Source organism: Aotus nancymaae, unplaced genomic scaffold, assembly GCF_030222135.1.
Source record: "Aotus nancymaae isolate 86718 unplaced genomic scaffold, 86718_ANA_hifiasm-v0.15.2.pri h1tg000019l, whole genome shotgun sequence".
Classification (NCBI taxonomy): Eukaryota; Metazoa; Chordata; class Mammalia; order Primates; family Aotidae; genus Aotus; species Aotus nancymaae.
Window position 1 is genome coordinate 8,069,070 of NW_026988431.1, and position 25,921 is coordinate 8,094,990.

Genomic DNA, 25,921 nt, shown 5'->3' on the forward strand with positions numbered 1-25,921 from the left:
ATAACACTCATTTTTTATTTTAAATAACTTATTAGAGTTTACTTTTTTTTTTTAAGTAGAAGTTTTTGAGCATCTGCAAAAGGAGTAGAAAGATCTTCACCAAGCTGTTAACAATAATTACCTAATGGCAGAATTGTGGGTCAATTTGTTCTTTGATTTTTATTTCAACCAGAGATATAGTTTCTAAACATGTAAAATATTCTTTTTTTTTTTTTTTTTTTTTTTTTTTGAGATGGAGTTTCGCTCTTGTTACCCAGGCTGGAGTGCAATGGCGCAATCTCGGCTCACCGCAACCTCTGCCTCCTGGGTTCAGGCAATTCTTCTGTCTCAGACTCCTGAGTAGCTGGGATTACAGGCACGTGCCACCATGCCCAGCTAATTTTTTGTATTCTTAGTAGAGATGGGGTTTCACCATGTTGACCGGGATGGTCTCGATCTCTTCTTGACCTCGTGATCCACCCTCCTCAGCCTCTCAAAGTGCTGGGATTACAGGCGTGAGCCACTGCGCCTGGCCCTTTTTTTTTTTTTTTTTTTTTTTTTGGAGACAGAGTCTTGCTCTGTCATCCAGAGTGGAGTACAGTGGTGCAATCTCAGCTCACTGCAGCCTCCCCTTCCTGGGTTCAAGCTATTCTCGAGTGATTCTCTTAGCCTCCCAGGTAGCTGGGATTACAGGCACCTGCCACCACACCTGGCTAATTTTTGTATTTTTAGTAGAGATGGGGTTTTGCCAAGTTGGCCAGGCTGGTCTCAAACTCCTGACCTCAAGTGATTCACCCATCTCGGCCTCCTAGAGTGCTAGGATTACAGGTGCGAGCCACTGTGCCCAGCCAGCATGTTCTAATAAAAATAAAAACTGGCGGTAGTTCCCAGAGTCTTTATAGTAAAATGTAAGTTCCAAGGATGTTAATAGATATTCCTGAAAAGACTGTCAAGACTAAATAAGTTGGATTTTGTTTACTGCAGAACTGCTCAGAGCCTTTAAAAATGCTAGTGAGTTTTGTGAATTCCTCGTGCACGGGTACTATATAGTAGTGTGTCTGGTTTCTGAAACTTACAATTTCCAAAATACTCATTTATACCTTAAAGATCTAGTATACTGAGAAGCAAGATTTACTAAATGCTGGAATGGAAGAAGCAAACCTATAACATATAAAAATAGATTACTAAAGGGCAGATAATTCATAAAGTAGATGGAGTGTTCACAAATAAGTCTTCCCTGTAGAATGAAACACTTTGAAAAATTGGTATGCTATTTTCAATACCTTCTGAATTGAAGATATGTTTAATATCTTCTATTGTAAGTTTGAAATTATCCAAATGTGAATCCAAGAGTGGAATCCCATAGTACATCTGTATTTTTCCCTCTGCATTTGAATGTTAGCTATTTGAATATCTTCTGTGATCAAGACACTGGATTTGCATTAGAGAGTTTAAAATTGCATAGATGGTAAGATACCACGAGATTCACAGGACCTTGAGCTTTGGGTTCTCTTCGATCCTTTGGACATCAAACAGCAACTTACTTTGCTTTTTGAACAAGGTAAGACAAAGCAGATTCAGACTGATTTCAAAGAAAGCATGTAGACAGTCATACAAATGATAGACATTTGTCACCATAGTTCAGCAATACAATTTAACAACCAAGGGGTTCTACTGAGGGCCAACAGCTAGAATTATTCACCAGTGTTGCCAACTCTTTAACACATTGCCAAATATGCTACATTGCCAAGTATGTTAGCCAACTTGGCAGTATGACAAAAGGGTGTGGTTTGGAGTAAGAGAGACTTGGGCTTGAATTTCAGTTTCACTACTTACTCAGCTCTGCGACTTTCTTTCTTTTGAGACAGAGTCTAGCTCTGTTGCCCAGGCTAGAGCGTAGTGGCACAATCTTGGCTCACTGCAACCTCCACCTCCTGGGTTCAAGTAATTCTCCTGCCTCAGCCTCCCAAGTGGCTGAGATTACAGGCGTGTGCCACCACACCTGGCTAATTTTTGTATTTTTTAGTAGAGACAGGGTTTCACCATGTGGCCAGCCTGGTCTTGAACTCCTGACCTAAAGGGATCTGCATGCCTCGGCCTCCCAAAGTGCTGGGATTACAGGCATAAGCCACTGCACGCAGCCAGCTCTGTGACTTCCTATGAGTTTTAATTTTCTTGACTGAAATAAGGATGATGATGTTAGCTCTGTTAGGGTTGTTGAAAGTTAATTAAGCTAGCATGTATGAAAGGACCCGCCTAGTACTATAACAAACTGAGACCAGGGTTCTTTCTTTTTTTTTTTAGAAGAAAGAAAGAAAAAAAAAAATGAAGGAGAAGAAAAAGGAAGAGAAAGAGGGAGAGAGAATGGGAGTATTGCTTTATTGCCCAGGGTAGAATGCAGTCTAAAAATGGGAATTGAAAACCTCTTTTATGCCAATAATTGTGCTTAACAATGGACACAGGAAGGAATAAGGGAAGAAAATAACAAGCAACCAACCAATATTTCATTTAAACCTATGAAATGCTATGCAATTACTGATGAATGATTTACTTCCAATTACATAGTCACTTTTAGAATAGGTGTGATATGATACTGATAAGAATGTATGTTTTATGTATTTGAAGTGGAGAGTTCTATAAATGTTTATTAAGTTTACTTGTTCTGGGTCTGAGTTCAAGTCCTGGATATCTTTGTTAATTTTCTGTCTCGTTGATCTGTCTAATATTGACAATGTGATGTTACAGTCTCCCACTATTATTGTGTGGGAGGCTAAGTCTCTTTATAAGTCATTAAGAACTTGTCTTATGTATCTGGTGCTCCTGTATGGGGTGCACATACGTTTAGGATCGTTAGCTGTTCTTGTTGCATTGATCCTTTTACCACTATGTCAACTCCTGCTTTTTATTTATTTATTTATTTTTGCTCTCTGTTTGGTTGGTAAATCTTCCTCCGTCCCTTTGTTTTGAGTCTTTGTGTATCGTTGCATTGTGAGACCAGGGTTCTCAATAAATGAGGTTTTCTTTCTTAATGAAATAAAGTATAAGCACTGGCAAGGCTACAGCTGATCTACTTTCAGACCAGAATGTGTTTCTTTTCTCCACTCAGTTTCACACACTTTGATGTTTTTGTTCTCTGTCTCCCCTCCCCTCTCCCTCAATTCTTTTTCTTGGTACCAATAATCTCTTTTCTTCCTTCCTTCCTCACACCATCCCGTTTCTCACTGCTAAAGAGACACAATGCTTTAACCAATTGTTAATAATCTGTTAACTGACGAAGTTAACAGATTGAAGTTTAAGGTATTTTACCCTCTCTGGTAGTCAACCAACAATACTTGAAAACCAAAAGACTCAAGGATGCTGAAGAATGAATCTCAAATGGCCAAGTTTCAGCACCATCACGGATGGTGCATGAGATTTTTCTATGAGGGAGGCTTCTTGATACACCTTGAATCCTTTCTGAGAGCCATTATTTATTGAACACCAACTATATGCCAGGAACTTTCTTTGACTAGGTAGCACTGCGTGGTATACCATTTAATGAAATGGCTAGTCTTACTCTTTTACTTTTCCCAAACAACATTTAAAATGGAAATGTATTCCTTAAAGAGTCAGGATTCTTCAGCCTTCTGGATCTTTCCACATTTTGACAGTCATCTCAAAGTAAAGAGAAAGCTGATAAAGATACTAGTTATATATGACATCTGGGCTGACCTCTTAATTCTTTTGAAATGGAAATAATTTGCTGTTTTTTTTGTTATTGGCATACTAAAAGATGGTATCTTTTCAAATTTTTGATTTTTAATTATCACCTTACATAACTTGCAGGCACGTTTTTTGCTTCATTCTTCCCAAAATGCTGGGATTACAGACAAGTGCCACTGTGCCCGGCTGGTCCCCACTCTTCTGAAATGAAGGGGTGTCTAAGGGGTACCAAGTACCCCTTAGATAATTTGCTCATTGATTAAAAGCAGAATTTTCTCAAAATAAGATGCATCTTTGAAAGTCCATCCAGTTATTAGACTTTCTTACAAAGGCCAAGAGCAACTTTCTTAAATAAGACATATGCTAACTTATACTCCACGTTGTATGAAAACCTTGAATAATTATTGAGAACCCTGAATTACTGAGAATCGTGACTATTATTGATCTATAAGTGAAAGTGTCCCTTCTGTAAAATTAGAATGTCACCAGAAGATCAGTGTAGCTTACTTGACTAAAACCAATCAAAACAAACTCCTGCAAAACAAAAAGTCAAAAAAAAATACTGTATCCTGTATTTATTGCAGGTAGAAATTGAAGAACTTTACCTGCTGTCTATCTTCCTAGTGGTGAATAATACTCAGAAATATGCTCATCATTGATATCTTTAGCCAGCTGCAAACGCTTGTTACTTGTGGTGCTTAAGTACCATTTTGAAAGTAAAAATACACTTAGAAAATATTTGGAGGAATTAAATAGTTCAAAGAAGCGGGGTTAATAATCTAATATTTACTAGAGAAATACTGAAAACCAAAAAGCCACATTGATAGTAACTTTTCTTCCTTGAGCTCACTTCTAAAGAACCATAACAAACTAAATTACATTTAAACATACAATAGTCATTAGCTAGGCAATCACTTACTGAGTCTACCATAGGCAAGACATTAAAAATGTTTCTTCTTCTTCTTAGCCCAGCAACTTTGTATATAGTAAGGAGGCGAAATTATAGACATTGAAGTTTGAATTCAAATCCTCCCAGGTGAATCTCAATGTTAGAATGATACACAACATTTAAGTGGAAACTCTATTCCATCTTTGGCAGATACTTAGAAGTATGGTTTTGAGTTTTTATTTTCTTAGATGATTTTACTTATTGATTAAATTACCTACTGTGTATAAAGTGCAATGATAGGTGTGGCTCATCAGGTAAATTGTTTATTAAACAGCAAATGAATAAATATAAAATTGCCTTTGAATTAAAAGATTAGCTCGAAACTATATAATACAAGTGTGAACTCAAGGCAGAGAATGCATCTTTGGCACCTTTTAAAATTCCCAGATCCTGAGTAGCTAAAACAGTAGGCATTTAATTTTTTTTCATTGCTACAATAGGGAAATAGATAAAAGAAGAAATTCTGAAATAGTTAGAATAAGCTCCTGTGGAAGCTACTCAGAAATCTTGATTAAATAAAGACCTTTATACAGTTTATAGAAATGACTAGTTTTTCCTTTTGCTTAGTAATTGCTATGGGGGTAGAAATTAAGTCATTATATATAATATATACATTTAAAGTAGTATCTAAAACTAGACAAACCTGATATAGAAGCTTTTTAATGTGGTAATTATTGCTACAATTACTCTGTAAAGTGAAAATTATTTCACATTACCCCAGAAGGGAAAGCTATGCTTAAGACAAGTACAATCAATTTTATCATAAAGATATGCTAAGTCTGCCGCATAGTTAAAAACAACAATTCTTTAGAAGCTGAGATACTTTTAGTCTAGATTTCGTCTTCTACTCATCACAAATCCTTGCTTCAAAAATGTTGATTTGCATGTATATTCAACAATTCTTATTTGCAATTCTTAATAAAACTAGTAACATTTATTAGAGGGTTTCTTCATACTGAGAAGGCAAAAGGACTTAACGCCTCACACATGAGGCAAGTGAAAAGAACATTATTAACCGATTTGACTTTTGAATATATTGTTTTATTCACTTCAAAATCTGAACCTTGGCTGGGTACAGTGGCTCATGCCTGTAATCCCAGCACTCTGGGAGGCTGAGGTGTACTGATCACTTGAGGTCAGGAGTTCAAGGCCAGGCTGGCCAACATGGTGAAAAACCCGTCTCTGGTAAAAGCATAAAAATTAGCCGGGCATGGTGGTGGGCGCCTGTAATCCCAGTTACTCACGAGGCTGAAGAAGGAGAATCGCTTAAACCTGGGAGGCGGAGGGTGGTGAGACTGTCTAAGCAAAAAAGAAAAACTGAAGATAAAGAGCTGTGACAACAAAGTTTAAAAAAGGAGACAGCTACATATTTTATAGCTTAGCTTCTACCTAATACATCTTTATAAAGAAAACGCATTGCCTTTAAAATTACCCCTTTTCAAACAAAACACATGTCTACTTGGAGGTGCAAACTCTTACAGTAAGAACACAAGTCAAAATCATTTTATCCAGCGCTAAACCGAGGCTCACGGAAGTTAAAAAACAAGGCTATGGATACTCGGTCAGGTTCAGATTAGGCTCTTGTCTGACTTAAAAGTTTGCACCCCAAGTTCAAGGTAAAAAAAGGCTTCACTGTCCTGAAGTCCTTAGCATGAGGCAAAGTTGCATGGCCATCAGAGAGCTAATTAAGAAAAACTATGTTTAAATTATTTCCGTGTTTTAGACGTTCTCCACCTCTAGACTCAGAACGCAGTTGAAAGATGTGACCCGAAACATTTCTGTTTTCCCTTGAGAGGAAATGCACAGTTGGAAGGGAAGTTCACAAAAACACCTCTTCACAAAACAGTAATACTGTTTTCATCTTTATAAAAAGCTCTCATCACAACTCTGTGGTGGCACTCCATGCCCTCAAGTACTCATTTTGGTGATGGCTGGCTCCCTTTCAGTCTGTCTCACAAGCCAGGTTATAAATGGTTTGAAAACGGGGGCGCTGTTTTTATTTTGAACCCATCGCAGAGCCTGGCACAGTGGCAGAGTGTGCGCCCAATAAATACTTGAGTGGAATTACACTGAAAAGCAGGAAGAAGTAAAGCCATCTTCCATCTGCCAAAGACTGTGGTGTTGCTGTACTGGTAATTTTCATTCTTAGAGAGCTTTAATGTGAATGAAATTATTCCTTAGTGTGCATTTAAGAATTCCATGGAAAGCAGTTTTAAAAATTAAGCATGCCCTCTTAGAGGCAGGGGGCACAGTTATGGACAGATGAGCAAGAAAGTGACAGTGACATCTCTGCATTGTTCAGAAAAGAAAGGTCAACAAAGAGTAGAAATAGAACCCTCAACCCACCCTGCATTCTTTCCCTGGAACGTTCTCTGTGTGTCCCTTATCATTTAAGCTTTTTATCTGTAGTTTTCTTGAAGCTGACTATATCCTCTTTTGGGGTGAGGGGAGGAGAGGGAGGAAGGAGATGGAGGAGAAGGTCTGAGATGATTTTTTTCGACAGCAGCATCCACTTAGGCCCTTGGGGAGGCCAGGGCACGGGGCCTCCTTGCACCAGTGGTCTACAACGTCTTGCCTGCGGTTTACAACCGCTCTTTAAAAATAATTTCCCTTTGGGACGGCCCCTGGCTTCTTCCTGCCACCCCCATCCCCACCCGAATCCTTAGAGGCCCCAGGCAAAGAAATGCTCCGGCTCCGTGGGTAGGTCTCAGAGTAAACAGCACGCTTGGAGGATTACAATCGACCCGAGGCCAATTCGACCCTTTCCCTTTGCCGCCCTCAATTGACCCTTGACAGCAGCCCCTGCTCTCCCTTCAAATGGAAAATCCACAGACACACACACAAACAAAAACCCCAAGTCTTCCTTTCGGTTGCTACCCGCAATGACGTTTCCCCCTCGGGTCCCGCCCCTCCAGGGGGCTTGGAATTTTGGGATTGGCCGAGAGGCTGTGGCGACAAGGCCCCGATTGGACGGCATGGCGCTGACTGACAGCGGGGGTGGCCGCCGCACCCTCCCTCTCTCCCCGGTGTGCAAATGTGTGTGTGCGGTGTTATGCCGGACAAGAGGGAGGTGACCGTGGCGGCGGCGGCGGCTCTGTTTATTGTCCCTCTCGGCGTGTGTGTGTGAGAAACCGGGGCTGCAGCGCGGCTGACGAAGGCGGCCCTGGAAGCAGCGGCGGCGACCGGGACGACTACTATGGCGACTCGAGCTGCTGGCCTTCGCGGAGTGTGAGAAGGACAAGGCACCTCTGCGTCCCCGCCACGTCCGAGCGCCCAGGGCTCCCCGGCCGACCTAGCGGCTCGCACACCCGGGCTTCAGCCCGGCTTGAAGCGGCGCCCGCGGGCGGACGAGAAGGCAGCGCCGCCGCTCGGCCGCTGCCGGTCACCCCCTGCTTTCTCCTCAGCCGCCGCGCTAGGCCCGGGTGACGCGGACGCCGCGCCTCGAGTTTGAGGGCAGCCGGCGGCGCGGCCTTCTCGGCGGGCTCGACTGGACGTCCGCTCCGGGTCTTCGCGATGGGGCGCGGGGGTCGGCGCAGCTAGGAGTGCGGCGAGCGGAGCGGTGGGTGCGGAGCGGCGGGACCCGGCGGCCCGCAGGGAGGCGGGAGCGGCGACTGCGGCCTCGGGGCCTGTGAGCTGGAAGCACTCGCCATGGCCAAGTCGGGTGGCTGCGGCGCGGGAGCCGGCGTGGGCGGCGGCAACGGGGCACTGACCTGGGTGGTGAGTGGCGGGCCCCCGGGACTGGCGGCTGCGGTGGGGGTCCGGGCGGGGGCACGGGAAAGGGAGGGAAATCCCATCCCCGGAACGGGGGCTCCACTGGGGCCTGTGCCTGCAGAATCCCCCAGCCCGCTCCCCGCGCCTTTTCTTTCTCTCACTACCTCTCTGGAATCCTTCGCTGCCAGAGCGTTATGTGTACTTGAAACTTTAGGTGGACAAAACCGTGAACGTAACCTGTAGCCCCCGCTTCCTCTTTTCCTCTTTCCCAGACTCTTCCAGGGCAGCCGGGCCTGAAATGGTGGGAATGGCGATAATGCAAGTGTGTCTGTGTGGGGCAGCATTTTCTCTAAATGTAGTTTCCTGGGAAAAGGGGTGTGTGTGTGTGTGTGTGTGTGTGTGTGTGTGTGTGTATTCTGAATGCGGCCCTTTCTGGGGTTTGATCTCTCAAAGGAGAATGGATGGGGCCTTCTACAGCAATTTGCACGTCAGTTTGGAAAGTCTCATTCATCTGAGAGCGTATTTGGGATGACTTTCACAGCAGTTAATACTGTAGGTCGTCGCTCTGTCAGGGGGAGATTATTAAAAGAAGTGCTTGCCTACGTCAGCATCGCAGGTGTAATGGGGTGGGGGCTGAATGGATGTCTCGGAGAGGTGGCTGAAGTGCTTAGTCCTGGAGTTAAAGGATTTCAATGTCAGTTCCTGCTGGGAAGTAGAAGTAGCTGCAGTGGAAGGAGGAAGGGAGACCGATTCCCACGACAGATCGATAATTCACCAGCATTTCACTCGCTCAACGTAGAGTTCAGACTAGGGTCATTTCCGATACAGAAAACCCAGCCTAGTCCACTGACTAGGTATGTCGGAGAAAAGTAAAAAGTGTTATATTTTTCTGGGACTTTTGACGTCTAATTCCCCCCTCCCTGTTTTAAACACCTCAAGGGAGCTTTCATATAGGCAATTTTGTTACTTAATTCATTTTCTCTTTGTTTGAATGAGGTTTAGGTGAGTTGAGTAGCAATAGGTGCTGTGTTGACAACTGCTTCTTACATAAAAAGGGTGTTACAGCAGCAAAACATTTCAACCACTTATATTTGCGGTGTCAGGGTACCTTGCAAAATAACTTACCAGGCTCTTATTGTGGAAATTCTCTGAATGTTGTATGTTACTCCAATTGTGTAGAATCAAAATATGGAGGGACTAGAGCCAGGAGAGAAAATGTCAGATATGAAGTTAGTGGTTCACGTGGACTTGCAGTAGAGACTATGTGAGAGGAAGGAGGAGATGGATGCATGCATGCAAAAGAATGACTTTCAAAATTAATGGCTTTTACCCCTGTTACTAAAACCAGACATCAGAAAATGGACTTAGATAGCTAACTGGTATTGTGAGTTCTTATTGACTATTTGAAAGTGTTGAGACCTGATCGGTGTTTCCTCTGAAGACGTTTGGTTCTATAATGGTCAGCATGTTGCTCTGTGGTGGATCGTTGGCTTTAACATTTGATAGCAGTACTTTAATTTACTGTTATTTAATTTTGTAGATAATTAAATGACAATTTATTTCTTTCAAGCTCCATAGGAAACTCATTGCCAATAAATTTAGCAAAACTTGGAGCATCTCATTCAATATAGGAAAAATCCATTTGAAACTAAAATTGACATCGATTAAAGGAATTTTCATTATAAAGTGGATTATGGAAACATGGGAAATGCAGTAAAATAGAAGTGAAGATCACTTAGTCTTTTGTTTATAGAGTATATCTTATGGAATTAGAAGTTTATTAAAAAGATAATCACTCCTATAAGTCTTCTTTAAGAGTTGATGCTTACTCTAAATTTAAGTTAGGTTATATGAGCATTTTTATGTCCATAATATACATCATTGATCATAGACTGGTTTGATTTTATGGGAGGCAATATAGTGAGGTAGTTATGGGCTTTGATGTCAGGCTGATGCAGGTTCACATTACTGTCTCCAACACATATAGTTAGTTGGACTTTATGTCCAAGGAACCTAATCTTTCTAAGCCTGTTTTTTACTCTGTCAAATAAGGTTGCATTGAGAATGAAATGAGATAACATGTGGCACTGTGCTGGGCTTAGTGAATGTTTGTTATTATTGGTGGACTTCAAGAAATGCACACTTTGAAATAATAGATTGTAGTTGCTTTTACATAAAATATCTTTTAGCTGGGGTAAAAGCAAATTAATTTTTCCTTTGCACGAGTTGGGGGTTTATTGCAGTGGTCATCTATTTTGAGAGAGGTAACTTCGTCTGCTTTAGTGAAGTTGGTGTTATGTTGCCACCTGCTTGTGGATAACAGGAAGAAATAAAAATAGAATTAGCCCCTGATTTCTTTAGTCTGGGTGGGGGTTGTATGCCATGTGTTGCTGATATTAACTACTGTTGGTAAGGACGCCAGCATGTGTTGTTAATGTTGTCATTGCATGAAAATTTACCCTTCAATATCTGAAAGCACAAAGCCAAGTGGTTTTAGGACTAACATTAACTTTTTTTTTTTTTTTGCGAGATGGAGTCTTGCTCTGTTCCTAGGCTGGAGCACTGAGTGGCACAATCTCTGCTCACTGCAACCTCCGGCTCTTGGATTCAAATGATTCTCCTGCCTTAGGCTCCCGAGTAGCTGGGATTACAGGTGTGCACCATCATGCCCAGCTAATTTTTGTATTTTTACTAGAGACAGGGTTTTACCATGTTGGCCAGGTTGGTCTCCAACTCCTGACCTCGTGATCCACCTGCCTTGGCCTCCCAGAGTGCTGGGATTATGGGTGTGAGCCACTGCGCCTGGCCAACTTCTTTTAGTAACTCATTTGGTTTGTGTTTGATTTGTAGTATCTTCACCAGAATTTTTATAATTAAAAGTGAAAAATATGAATATGGCAAAGCTATTTTGATTTAAAGTGTGTAGCAGTTACAAAGGCTTCTCTTAAGCTAGCAGTGTTTCTTTCTTTTTTTTTTTGGTTTGAGATGGAGTCTTGCTCTGTCGCCAGGCTGGAGTGCAATGGTGCAATCTCAGCCCACTGCAACCTCCGCCTCCCAGGTTCAAGTGATTCCCCTGCCTCAGCCTCCCAAATAGCTGGCACTACAGGCATGCACCACCATGCCCGACTGATTTTTTTGTATTTTAGCAGAGACAGGGTTTTACCATGTTGGCCAGGATGGTCTCAATCTCCTGACAGTATGGTCTGCCATCCTTGGCCTCCCAAAGTACTGGGATTACAGATGTGAGCCACCGTGGCTGGCCACTGTTTCTTGAATTAATTCTTTGTAAAGCTTTGATTAGTAGACAATAATACTCTGGTTCATTCTGTCAGTCTTGTATCATAAATGGTTGTAGCAGATACATTTGTGGAAATATTAGAATATAGTTATATGACTTGATATTTTTCCCAACAATATTCTAACTTAGTAGATTAAAAAAAAATTGTAATGGAAAATGTTAAGCATCTCAAAAAGTGGTAACCAGAATAGTATGACAGGCTTCCCTCTGTTTAGCCTCAAGTGCCAGTAATTATCAACTTAAGACCACCCACTTAATTCCTTCTCATTCTTTTCATTCTTTTTTTTTTGAGACGGGGTTTCACCATGTTGGCCAGACTGGTCTCAAACTCCTGATCTTGTAATCCACCTGCCTCGGCCTCCCAAAGTGCTGGGATTACAGGCGTGAGCCACCGCGCCCGGCCCCCTTTCTCATTCTTTTTAAGCAGAGCAAATCCTAGGGGTCTATCACTTTATCTGTAAATATTTCAGTATTTATCTCTAACAGTTAAGTGTCTTTTGAAAAAACTACGTAACCACAAATAGCATTGTAGTTTTCTTAAAAGTAAATTTTTTGAACCATGTAATATTTTTTGGACTGTGACTATCTCTAATTAAACATGACTGTGTATTTAAATATTGTTTAAAGATATGTTTTAAGAACCTTGCTTTAGTGGTTTACTTTGCGTCTAAATTGCTGAGCCAGACTTTCATAAACTGTGTGCCCTTTCCAATGTAATTTATTTACTATAGTCTCCATAGTTGGATTTATGTTTTCACTCTCCCCGGTACAAGTTATGCCTGTTTTTGTCACTTTGTCTTTGCATATTTGCCTTCCATCCGGAATTCCTCTTTAACTTCTCTTTATTAGTCTAAATCTTAACTACTCTTCAGTGCTAGCTCAGAACCTCATCACATAGTTATTTTCCAGTTTATTCTCATCTTTTTCTTTCATTGAATGTTTGTTTCTCTCATGAATCATAAAACAACTCTTTTTTATGTAACTTTTATGCATGATAACTTTGCCTTAACAATATTATAAACTTCTGAAGTTAGCATGTATTTTCCTTGTTTATGTCCTTTATAGTGTTGAGCAAAGATCTGGATACATAATCCACTCTCAGTTATTAACTAATTGGATAATTCACATACTGAGCTCCTAAAAAGTCTTCTCTCATTAGTTGAAGTGTTTAAGTAGTAGTATTTTTTAGATACATTCCCAAGTACATGATGATATAGCAGTATTTAGGCACGTTTTAAAAAACTTCATTGGTCAAGAGATCGAGACCATCCTGGTCAACATGGTGAAACCCCGTCTCTACTAAAATACAAAAAATTAGCTGGGCATGGTGGCGCGTGCCTGTAATCCCAGCTACTCGGGAGGCTGAGGCAGGAGAATTCCTGAACCCAGGAGGCGGAGGTTGCGGTGAGCCGAGATCGCGCCATTGCACTCCAGCCTGGGTAACAAGAGCGAAACTCCGTCTCAAAAAAAAAAAACTTCATTACCTGCAATTCCAGATTTGTTAGTTAGATGGTGGCAACAATTGCATTTTACTGCGTACATTTTAAGAAATAAACCTCTTGAATTTTTAAAAATCTTAATACACATAGAACCCCATTTTAACAAAAAGTTGAAGTAGCTATAGTTATTACTATTTGCAGAGAAGAAAACGGGTTTAGAGATTAGGTAACAAACTCTTAGGCACATGGTTAAGGCATAGATGAAATTTAAACCAGACATGTTCTTAACTGACATTTACAAAGCCTCCAACTTTAAAAACATTCAAAGACAAAACAACTCATCTTTTATACTCTGTTATGACAGAATAAAGAGACATCTGTGATACACCTATGTTTTTCTACTAACCTTTTGTTTCATACAAAAAGCTAAGGAATATATTTCCTTTTCAGAATATGTGTATCTAGTATAGCATAATGCTAAGAGTATAGGCTGAAATCAGATCACCTAGTTTCATAATTCACCTTTTTCAAGTAGTAGTTTTGTTAGCTTTGGGAAAACACTTGTCCTGACCTTAGTTATCTATCTCATCTGTATAAAAGAAATTATGATAGCAGTATTTATTTCATGCAGATACTATATGAGGATTAATTAAGATTATCCATATAATTCCTGTAGTGCTTGGCACATAGTAGCTCCCAGATGTGTTCACACATACATTTTCGCTTCTTTTTAAATCCAGTGGTATTTTCATTCCTTTCATATTTATTTTCATAACAGAAGTCTAAGCATTTGCTACTGTCTTAAGTATCTCTCTCTCAACTCTTCTACCTCTTCCCTTGCGCCTTGGTTTAGAGGGTATTTCTGAAGAAGCCTAGACAGGGGACAACTTGTTGCTTTTTGCTTCATTAATGGTGGGTAGATAACATGGCTTCTCCATATAGGTGAAATATGATTAGAATGAACAACATGGAATGGGAGCCTTGAGGGAGAAGAGAGGAGATGTTATAAAAAGTTAATGTTAAGTCTGAGGGGATTGTACAGAAGAAGGTAAAAGAAGGGGCTTGTTGCTAGGCTGCCAGCCCCCACTCTTGTTGGCTTGGTGATGGTGAGCTTTCTGTGTTGATTATGTGAATGAGTGGCTCAGTTCTTTTTTAGTACCAACTGGCAAACCATCTCCTTTACCCTCTTTGTCAGCAATTCATTCTCCCTCAGAGAAACAGGAACTGTGGGTGCTTCTGCCAAATCTCTATATCTCAGGTGACAACTCTGTCCATTGAAGAATCTTTTGTTTTGTTTTACAGAATGATCGTTGTATATAGTCATTCTGAAAAATAGGAGGTTTTACTGGAATGTTTTCCATCTTCTGATGATTGAGAAGTGTTCTTGCTGAAGATCAAATTGCAATTAGTATTAAATCTGTATTTTTATTGGCATTAGCAATATTGCAAAAGTGCCATAAGATAGGTTAATATTTAAAATATATAGCTTATATGCTTATTTTGATATTTTTTGTTATAATTTTAAATTTTCCCCAAATGCTTTAATTTGGCAGCTGGCTTTTGAAATTCAGAAAAAGTCAATGATGTTATATCATGTTTATAAATGAAAAAGAATAGAATTAAAACAACTTTTAGATATGTGTAGGAAATTTATCTTACTATAGTGATTATTTTACATTTTCATTGTCTTTTATATAAGAATGAAAATGTTGGCTTGATTTCTTAGATATCAATGTAATTGCATGCTAGAATTATTTATTACTATAAGTAGTTTGGTAATTTATTCACATAAATTAAGGCAGGGAAATAAATTACAAATAAACTTAAATCATAAGTTTTCAATTGTTACTAAGTCTCAATGCAAATTTATTCAAAATTGTCTTGGTAAATTATTATAATTTTTTGAGACGGAGTCTCACTCAGTCGCCCAGGCTGGAATGCAGTGGTGCGATCTCGGCTCACTGCAACCTCTTTCCTGGGTTCAAGTGTTTCTCCTGCCTCAGCCTCCCGAGTAGCTGGGACTACAGGCGTGTGCCACCACGCCCAGCTAATTTTTTGTATTTTTAGTAGAGACAGGGTTTCACCGTGTTAGCCAGGATGGTCTCGATCTCCTGACCTTGTGATCCTCCCGCCTCGGCCTCCCAAAGTGCTGGGATTACAGACGTGAGCCACTGTACCCGGCCAGTAAATTATTATTTTTAAAGGCATATTGTTAATTTTTATTCAATGGGGAGTACTGCGAGCAATTGCTATAGTACATGGTATCTTATTACTATGAACATGTAAGAATAAGAAAAGGTAAAATCAAAAGGCACTTTTCAGATTCTAAAGTGAGCATAATTCTGTTAGCCTACATGTGTCAAATATACATCACTCTTTTATCATGTGTAGAATTGAGGTGCTTTTATAAACATGTAGATAACAGGTTTGCTAGTTTGTGGTTGTTCAAAGCAATTTCCTGTTCTCTTTTCTGAATTTTGTCAGCAAAAGTGTTAAAACTGAAGAGCTACCCAGGGTGACATTTTTTTAAGAGATAGAGGTAGTGATGATAACAGCAAGGGAGGAGGTGCAGAATAGGTTGTTTATTTAGCTTCTCTTCTAAGGCCAAAGGTGTTTTGTATTAAATATGCATACTGTTTTAGGGATGGGATCATCCTATTAACTGGGTAAGTTGCCCTCTCTCCCCTTACCCCAGATTTTGATTTTTAGTGGCCTGGACATTGCTTAGGGTACAACTTTCTACTGATAAAAGGAGTTGAAAAAGACTATTATTTCAGGTTTCTGTTAGAAAAACTTATAAACATCTCAGGGGAGAACCTCCTGTGTTTGCCACTAGTGAGCCAGTGAGCAATGTAAATCACCATTTGTTGAGAATGGGAACGTAAAAGACAAATTGGATTCTAGTGTTAATTTATACTTTATACTCTGCCAAGGCTGCCAATCTTATTGGTGTATTTTGATTTTATGTTTTTGCATAGCCTGTAGTGAGAAAGTTGGGGTTGCAGAAGTAATAAGTAGGTATAAACATTGCCTCTAGGAAAAGAAACCTTCAGTTTTATTCTAGTTTAATTATATTTTCACATTTATGGGCTAATAAGCTTTTAACATATTTCTTTATGCATTTATTGTAGGAAATTAGAAAACATATATAAAAAAGATAATAGAAATCGCATGTATTTCTACTCTATAGGGCTGTTGGGTATATTTCACATTTTTTCCTATGCATACATGCATAGGTTTTTTTTTTTTTTTTTGACAAAAATGGGCTCATGTTTTATATATACTCTTTTGTAATGTTGTCCACTAAACATTACATTTTATAAGCTAATTTAAAAATACTTGATTATCTTTACTAATATAAATTTTCTATAAAAGCTAGAGCAGGGACTGGGTGCAGTGGCTCACACCGAGGTGGGTGGATCACCTGAGATCAGGAGTTTGAGATCAGCCTGGCCAACATGGTGAATCCCCGTCTCTACTTAAAAAAAAAAAAAATACAAAAATTGGTCAGGCGTGGTGGCGGTTGCCTGTAATCCCAGCTACTCAGGAGGCTGAGATAGGAGAATCGCGAACCTGGGAGGCGGAGGTTACAGTGAGCTGAGATTGCACCACTTCACTCCAGCCTGGGCGATGAGCGAGACTGTCTCAAAAACAAACAAAAAACTAGAGCAATAAAAGATTAACACAAATTATTTTTAGTATAGTAATTATAAACATTCACTCATTGAAACATCCACGTTTAAGGGTTTATATTAAGGGGTTTTTTTGGTTTGTTTTATTTTTGCGATAGAGGCTTGGTTTATCACCTAGGCTGGTCTCAAATTCCTGGGCTCAGGGGATTGATCCTCCGGTCTCAGACACCTGAGTAGCTGGGACTACAGGCCTGTGGCACCATGCCCTATGTCAAATTTTATAAGTTGTTTGAATATTATAATTGAGAGTTGATTTGAAATATCTGCAAATGACTTCCATTGTATTCTATAAATATGTATCCTTTAATGCTTTTCATTATTTTAAGTAGAATGATATCTCTTTTTCTTTCCTCAATACTTGTCATATGATATTTAGAAACAAGTATGTTGTCACACATTTGTCACACTTATTTTACAGTATTTCTGTTCTTACTAGAGAAAATTACAAGTGGTATTAGACAAAGTCAACTACATTTCACATGTTCGATTTTTTTAGTTGTAAAAAACATAGAACATTAAATTGACTATCTTAGCCATTAAGTGTAGAGTTTAGTAGTGTTAAATATATTTACATTGTTAAGCAGAAGGTCTCTAGAAGTGTTTCATTTTCCAAAACTGAAACTGTACCTACTAAACACTAATTCCCACTTCCCCCAGCCCTTGATTAACCACCCTTCTACTTTGTTTCTACAATTTTGATTACTGTAGCTACTTTATATGATTGTAGTCATACAGTATTTGTCCTTTGTGACTGGCTTATTTTGTTTAGTATAATATCCTTGAGGTTCATCCATGTTATAGCACATGTCAGGATTTCTGTGTTTTTTGATGCTGCATAATACTCCATTGTATCTATATACCACATTTTAAAAATCCATTCATACATCAGTGGACATTTGGGTTGCTTTGTGCCTCCTCTTGGCTATTATGAATGATACTGTGATGAACATGGGTGTGCAAATATCTCTTTGAGATTTTGCTTTGAATTCTTTTGGCTATATACCCAAAAGTGGGATTGCTGGATCATATAGTAATTCTATTTTTAATTTTTGAGGAACCTCCATACTATTTCCATAATGGCTATAGAATTCTTATAGCATTTTATATTCTCACCAACAGTGTAGAAATGTCCCAGTTTCTCCGCATCCTCACCGACACTTATTTTCTGATGGCTATCTTAATAGATGTGAGGGTTTTGATTTGCATTTCTCTTATCATTAGTAATGTTGAGTATCTTTTCATATGCTGTTGGCTATTTGCATATCTTATTTGGTGAATTGTCTATTGAAATCCTTTATCCATTTGAATGAGGGTGTTCTGTTACTGTTGTTGAGTTATAGAAGCTCCTTATCTATTTTGGATATTAACCCTTTAATGGTTTACAGATATTTTCTCCATTCCATATGTTACCTTTTCACTGTTGTTTTCTTTGGTGCACGGAAATTTTTAAGTTTGATGTCCTGTTTGTCTATTTTTGCTTTTGTTGCCTGTGCTTTTGGTGCCATATTCATGAAATCATTGCCAAATCCAGTATCTCAAAGCTTTTCCTTTATGTTTCTTTCTAGGAGTCTTAGAGTTTTAGGTCTTACTTTTAGGTCTCTGTGTTAATTTTTGTATGTGGCATGAGAGTCCAACCTCATTCTTTTGATTGTTACCCAGTTTTCCTAGCACCATTTGCTGAAGAGACTGTCCTTTCCCCAATGTGCAGTCTTGGCATTCTTGTGAAAATCCTTTGGCCATTTATGCAAGGATTTATTTCTGTTCTCCCTATTCAGTCTTTATGCCAGTGCCGCACTGTTTTAGATTTCTGTTGTTCTGTAGTAAAATCAGGTTTTGAAATCATGAGGTGTGAGGCCTTTAACTTTATTCTTCTGATTCAAGACTGATTTAGCTATATGGGTCCTCTTGAGATTCCATATTAATTTTTGAAAATTTTTTTCTGTATTTCTGCAAAAAATATCATTGGCATTTTGATAGGCATGGCATTGAATCTGTAGGTCACTTCGGATAGTTTGGACATTTTAACAATACTTTAAGTTTTTCAATCCATGAGAATGGTATGCCCTTCCATTTATTAGTATCTTTTTTTCATTTCTCTTAACAATGTATTGTATTTTGACATTACTCTCGCCTCCTTGGTTAAGTTTACTCTGGTAATTTATCCTTTTTGGTGCTATAGTAAATGGTATTGTTTTCATAATTTCCTTTTTTGATTGGTCATGGTTACTGCATGAAAGCATAGCTAATTTTTGTGTGTTGATTTTGTATCCTGCAACTTGCTGAAATTATTTATTGTGATAGTTCTTCTGTGGAATCTTTTGGGTTATCTACTTTAAGATTATGCCATTTGTGAGCATAATTTGACTTCTTTTCCAGTTTGTATGCCTTTTATTTCATTTTCTTGTCTAATTGCTCTGACTAGGACTTCTGTCTTGCATATTGGCAAAATTGGGCATCCTTACCTTGTTCCTGATCTTAGAGGAAAAGTTTTTTAGTCTTTCACCAGTATGTGTGATGTTAGCTGTTGGCTTTTTGTTTATCACTTTTATTATATTGAGGTATTTTCTTTCTACTTCAAGTTTGTTATGTGTTTTTATCAGGAAAGGGTGTTAAATTTTGTCGAATGCTTTTTGCACATCAATTGAGATGATAATGTGGTTTTTGCCCTTCATTTTGTCAATATGGTGTATTACAATGGTTTGTTTTCATATTTGGAAACATCCTCACATTTCAAGTATAAATCCCATTTGCTTATTGTGTGTAATCCTTTTAATGTGCTGTTGGGTCAGGCATGGTGGCTCATGCCTGTAATTCCAGCACTTTGGGAGGCCAGTGGAGAAGAATTTCATGAGGCCAGGAGTTTAAGACCATCCTGGGCAATGTGGTAAAACCTTGTCTCTAGAAAAAATTTAAAAATTAGCCAGGTGTGGTGGCGCACAGTTATAGTACCAGCTGCTTGGGGAAGGAGTTGTTGAATGGAGTTTGCTAGTATTTTGGGGGGGATTTTTGCATCAGTCTTCATCAGGGGTATTGTTCCATAGTCCTCTTGTTCTTTCTTGTATCTAGTTTTGGTATCAGAGAAATGCTGGCTTTGTAGAATGATTCTGGAAGTGTTCCCTGCCCTTCATTTTTTGGTAAGAGTTTGAAGAGTTATTTCTTTGATTATTTGGTAGAATTTTCAAGTGAAGCCATCAGTCCTGGGCTTTTCTTTGTTGGGAAGTTTTTGATGACTGCTTCAGTCTCCTTATTTGTTATAGGGCTGTTCAGATTTTTTATTTATTCGTGCTTGAATCTTGGTAGATTATATGTTTTGGAATGTGTTCATTTCTTCTAGTTTATCTAATCTGTTGCCATATATTTGTTCATATAAGCCTTTTGTTATCTTTTTTATTTCTGTGACATCAATTATGATGTCCCCTTTCATTTCTAATTTTAGTTATTTATCTCTTTTTTTTCCTATGTAATCTAGCTAAGGTTTGTCAGTTTTGTTAATGTTTTCAAAAAACAAACTCTTGATTTTTTTTCCCTCGTTCTTCTATTCTCTATTTTATTTATCTTTGCTTTAATCTTTATTTTCTTTCATTAATTTGGTTTAGTTTGCTTATTTCCTAGTTCTTTGAAAGGATCTAAAGTTAGGTTGTTAATTCGAGATCTTTACTGATAGTTAATTTTAAGTGTAATACTGTTTTAGCCACATCACATAAATAGTGTTCTATTGTGTTTTTGTTTTTGTCTCCTGATGTTTTCTAAATTCCCTTCTGATTTCATCTTTGATCCATTGGTTGTATAAGAGTGAGTTGTTTAACTTCCACTTACTTGTGGATTTTCCTGTTTTCCTTCTGCTATTGATTTCTAGTTTAATTCCATTGTAGATGGAAAATATACCTTATATGATTAGTCTTCTTACATTTGTTAAGACTTGTTTTATCACATAACATGTGGTCCATGTTGGAGAATGTTCCATGTGCAGTTGAAAAGAATGTTTACTCTGCTGTTGAGTATTCTGTGTATTTCAGTTAGGTCCAATTATTCTATAGTGATGTTCAAGTTCTTTGTGTCTTTATTGTTCTTCTGTCTGGTTGTTCTATCCATAACCGAAAGTGGGCTAGTGAAGTCTCCTACTATTATTGTGTTGCTCTCTCTCTCTCTGCCTTTACTTCTGTCAGTGTTTGCATCATAAATTTGGGAACTGTAATGTTAGATGCGTATCTTATTGGTGAAGTGACCCTTTTATCATTATATAATGTCCTACTCTGTCTCTTGTGACGGTTTTTTTCTTAAAGTCTATGTTGTCTAATGTAAGTACAGCCATTCTCTTCAGATTCCAGTTTCATGGAATATCTTTTTCCATCCTTTTATTTGTAGCCTTTGTGCATCTTTGCATTGGAAGGACGTCTCTTGTAAACAACCTATAGTTGGATCTTGGGTTTTTATTCAATGGGCCAATCTGTGTCTTTTATTTGGGGCACTTAATCCTTTTTTTTTTTTTTTTTTTTTTTGAGACAGAGTCTTGCTCTGTTGTCCAGGCTGGAGTGCAGTGGCACGATCTTGGCTTACTGCAACCTCTGCCTCGGCTTCAAGTGATTGTTCTTCCTCAGCCTGCCAAGTAGCTGGGATTTCAGGTGCCTACCACGATGCCCAGCTAATTTTTGTATTTTTAGTAGAGATGGGGTTTTTCCATATTAGCCAGGCTGGTCTCGAACTCTTGACTTCAAATCATCTGCCCACCTTGGTCTCCCAAAATGCTGGAATGAAAGATGTGAGCCACTGTGCCTGGCCCCATTTTCATTTAAAGTAATTATTGACATGGATTAATTATTAACATTTTGATTATTGTTTTATGTATGTCTTACAGCTTTTTTGTCCATCTTTCCTCCCTTGCTGCCCCCTTTTGTGTTTCATTGATTGTTTTTTGTAGTGACATGTTTTGATTTTCTTCCAATTTCTCTTTGTGTGTATTCTACAGATATTTTCCTGACTTTACCTTGCAATTACATAACTTTAAGTGATAAAAATAAAGTTTAGATTAATAACTTCAATCACATATGAAAACTCTGTTTTTACCTCTGCCCTCCTCTGCTTTGTTTTTGATGGCATACTTTACCTATTTTTATATTGTGTATATTTTAACACAGATTTAGAATAACTTTCCCTTTTTTTCTTCTTTTCTTTTTTGCATTCAGAAAATAATTCAGTTCCAATGCATAAAATTATTTTTAATGCTTAAAAAATTTCTATATCATATTTAAAAGTGATCCACACACCTATATTATAATACTAGAAGATGTCATATTTGTCTATATACAAATAGTCTTCAAAAAGTTTATGGAAAATGTGTATTATGAGAATACTGTGCATGAATTTCAAAATTTTTTTGTACCAAAATAAACTCATACTAGTTATAATATGTCTGAACAAAATCTAGTTTGAGGTACTAAGAAGGATAAGACATCAGTTCGAAAAGAGCCCCTATCAGAGCAATATGAATTCTGCTAAAATTGAAGCAAGAACAACTATCAAGTTTATGGAGAAGCTTGAATGGAAGAATGGTGTGAAATTGTTGATGCTTAAGGGCCAATGCCCCATATAAATAAGTGGTTTACAAATGGATAACTTGTTTTAAGAAGAGATGAGATGATAAAGATGAAGCCTGCAGCAGCAGACCATCTACATCAATTTGTGAGGAAAAAATTAATTATGTTCATGCCCTTATTGAGGAAGACCAGTGATTAACAGCAGAAACAATATAGCCAACACCATAGATGTCACAATTGGTTCAGCTTACACAGTTCTTTATGAAAAATGAAAGATTCACAGACTTTTCACTCAATGGGTGCCAAAACCACTGTGCCTAGGTCAGCTGCAGACAAGAGCAAAACTTTTAATGGGAATTTTATACAAGTGGAATCAAGATCCTGACACATTTCTTCAAAGAATTGTAATAGGAGATGAAACAGGGCTTTACCAGCATAATCCTGAAGAAAAATCAAAGCAGTGGCTACTAAGAGGTGGAAGTGGTCCAATCAAAGCAAAAGCAGATAGGTGAAGAGCAAAAGTCTTGGCAACAGTTTTTCAGGATGCTCGAGGCATTTTGCTTGTTGACTTTCTGAAGGGCTGAAGAATGATAACATCTGCTTATTATGATAGTGTTTTGAGAAAGTTAGGTAAAGTTTTAGCAGAAAAATCCCAGGAAAGCTTCACCAGAGAGTCTTTCTCCATCATGACAGTACTCCTGCTCATTCCTTTCATTAAACAAGAGCAATGTTATGAGCATTTTGATGAGAAAGAGGCATCCATCTTATAGTCCTGATTTCGCTCCTTCTGACTTTTTTTGTTTACTTAATCTTAAATCTTTAAAAGGCACCTATTTTTTTCAGTTGATAATGTAAAAAGACTGCATTGACATGGTTAAATTCCCAAGACCCTTAGTTCCTTAGAGATTAACTAATTGGCTGATATCATCACTTACAAAATTGTCTTGACTTATGGAGCTTTTGTTGAGAAATAAAATTTCTATTTTTTATTTTTATCTTTTAATTCCATCTTTCAAGAACTTTTTGAAGTCCCCTTGGACTTTATCAGGGAGTTACATAATTTTGTGTTTCTGTCTTGCTATTTTTTGTCCTTTTGCTTTAACTTGAGGGACTCCCTTTATCATTTCTTGGGCAAACCTAGTGGTGATGAACTGTTTCAGCATTTGTTTATCTGAGAAAGTTTTAATTTTTACTTCATTTTTGAAGGGCACTTTAGCTAGATACAATGTTATTGGTTGGCAGTATTTTTTTTTTTTTCCAACACTTTGGATATGTTCTTCTAATCCCTTCTAACTTGCAAGGTTTCTGCTGATACATTGGCTAGTAATCTAACAGAAACTCCTTTGTTCCTGATGATTGACTTTTTTGTTGCTGCTTTCAAGATTCTCTCTGTCTATGACTTTCAACAGCATAATTATGATGTGTCTTCCTGTGGTTCTCTTTAGATTTATCCTTGTTGGAATTCTTTGAGCTTTGTTAATTTGTATGTCCATCTTTCACCATTTCTCCCTTTCTTTTCCTTTGAGGCTTACGTGATGCATATGTTGTTCTTATTGATAGTGACCTATAAGTCCTTTAAGCTCTTTTTGTTTTTATTCATTCTTTTGCCTTTTTGCTTCTTTGCTTTGGTAATTTTGAAAGTCCTAGATTCAGATTTGCTGATTTAAAAAAATTCTGCCTGCTCAAGTCTACTGTTAGGTTCCTTTAGTGTATTTTCAATTAATTTATTGTATGCTTCAGTTCCAGAAATATTGTTTGCTATTTCATCATAGTTTTTATTTTTGTTGATTTTTTTCCTTTTGTTTATGCATTGTTATATTGAGTGTTTGTTTGCCCATCTGTACTCATTTATTTCATTAAGCATCCTTATGACAGTTATTTTGAATTCTTTGTATGACAATACATTTCCATTTCTTTAGGGTCGATTTGTGGTGATTTATTATTACTTTTTTGAGACAGGCTCTTGCTCTGTGACCCAGACTGGAGTGCAGTGGTGTGCTTATGGGTCATTGCAGCCCCAACCTTCTGGGCTCAGGCTATCCTCCCATCTCAGCCTCCCAAGTAGCTGGGACTACAAGTGTGCACAACCACACCTGGCTAATTTTGTTTTGTTTTGTTTTGGTAGAGGTAAGGTTTGGCCATGTTGCTCAGACTGGTTTTGAGCTCTGGGCTCAAGGAATCTGCCTGCCTCAGCCTCCCAAATTGCTGGGATTACAGGTGTGAACCACTGCACCTGGCTGCAATGAAGTTTTTTGCATTGAATAGGCCATATTTCCCTGTTTCTTTGTATTGTCGTTTTCTGTTAGGGCTTTGGCATTTGAAAGCTTAGCTAACTCTCCAGTCTTTGCAGTCTGGTTTCTTAATGGGAGGACTTTCTTCGTTCAGTTAATCTAACTAGAGAATCCTGAAACCTCACAAATCTAGTATGGCAATGCATCCTCCTTGAGGTCGTGGATTTAATTTCTTAATTGAAGAGGTTGGCCTCTGTCTACTACTTAGGAGCTCTCCCTGGTGTGTGGGTGCGCGCGCCATACTGTGGCCTCGCTCATGCTGTAGTACTGGAGCTCCACCTTGTGTCTGTTTCTGATACTGCAGGGTCTGATGCTAAACCAAAGCATGTTGATTGCCGTTGTTCTCAATGGCCCTCAACCTGGCACCCTGTTCCTGTCAATACTTTGATTCAGCCAAGAAGTTTCTGGGTAGCACTGCGCCCAGATATTGCATTGGAGGTATATTCCTCTTCTGCTCCTCCCTAGGGAGAAGGTGAAAAGTTGTTGTCGTTGTTTTTCCCAATCTTGCCTTGCTGGGGCAGATGGGAGGGAGGAGATCATGAGCTTTGATACTATTTTATGCTCACCTGGGGTGCAGGAACCTCTTAAGTGGTTTTTGAATTTATCACAAAGGCAATTGGATTGTATGTTGTTGCTGAATCCACATCTTCATGGGGAAAGAAAGGCTTGGGGTTTCTTACTTTGCCATCTGGCTGACCACGCTCACATGTTATCTGGTTTTTTTGAAATTACGTTAGCAAGAATGACAAGGGATTTGGTGGGTTCAAACTTTCAAACATTTTTGTCTAATATATCCATTTGGGAAAAGATGCAGGGAGGAAGAGGTGGCGATTTTAAGTAAGGAAGTTTGGAAAAAGTTGTAAGTTATTGAAGAAAGCATGAGATAAGATTTTACTTCTGTTTTTTATCCCTGTGTACCCTTTAGTTCACTTTAGTTCATACAGATTAGATAGACATGATCCTTTGGTTGAGTCTAATCTTGAAAATACTTTCTTTGTGATGCGGTTGGTTTTGGAAGAGTAGCCTGCAATAGGAAAGCTTTTACTTGTGTGGTTTTCATGCGTCCCCAACCTTTGTGTCAATAATTGCAAACTTAGAATAGCAGTTCCAAGTTAATGGTAAAATGTTACCTACCTTCAATTCTATAGCATCTATTTTCTTTGAGTACTTTTTAGAGTGTGATTTTATTGATTATGATCTTTGTTCTAAGTATTTTGAGGCTCCATTATGATTTTATTGTTAGAATCATTTCTATAAGTTAATGTCACCACGCCTTGCCCTTAAACATAAATTCGTTTCTATTAATCAACTATTTCTTCATATAAA

General features: G+C 38.4%; 1 protein-coding gene across 2 annotated transcripts in view; it reads left to right on the forward strand.

The window, feature by feature from the left end:
- Window positions 1-8,273: 8,273 nt before the first annotated feature.
- The window catches only part of TOP2B (DNA topoisomerase II beta), a 67,442-nt gene continuing 49,794 nt past the window's right edge, over window positions 8,274-25,921 (forward strand). Inside the window, exon 1 of one of the 2 annotated variants that reach the window (XM_021666464.2) lies at window positions 8,274-8,347. In XM_021666464.2, coding sequence (XP_021522139.1) covers window positions 8,279-8,347 — 69 coding nt within the window. In that variant the 5' untranslated portion in view covers window positions 8,274-8,278. The remainder of the gene's footprint in view (window positions 8,348-25,921) is intronic. The other variant, XM_021666463.2, reaches the window with a different exon arrangement.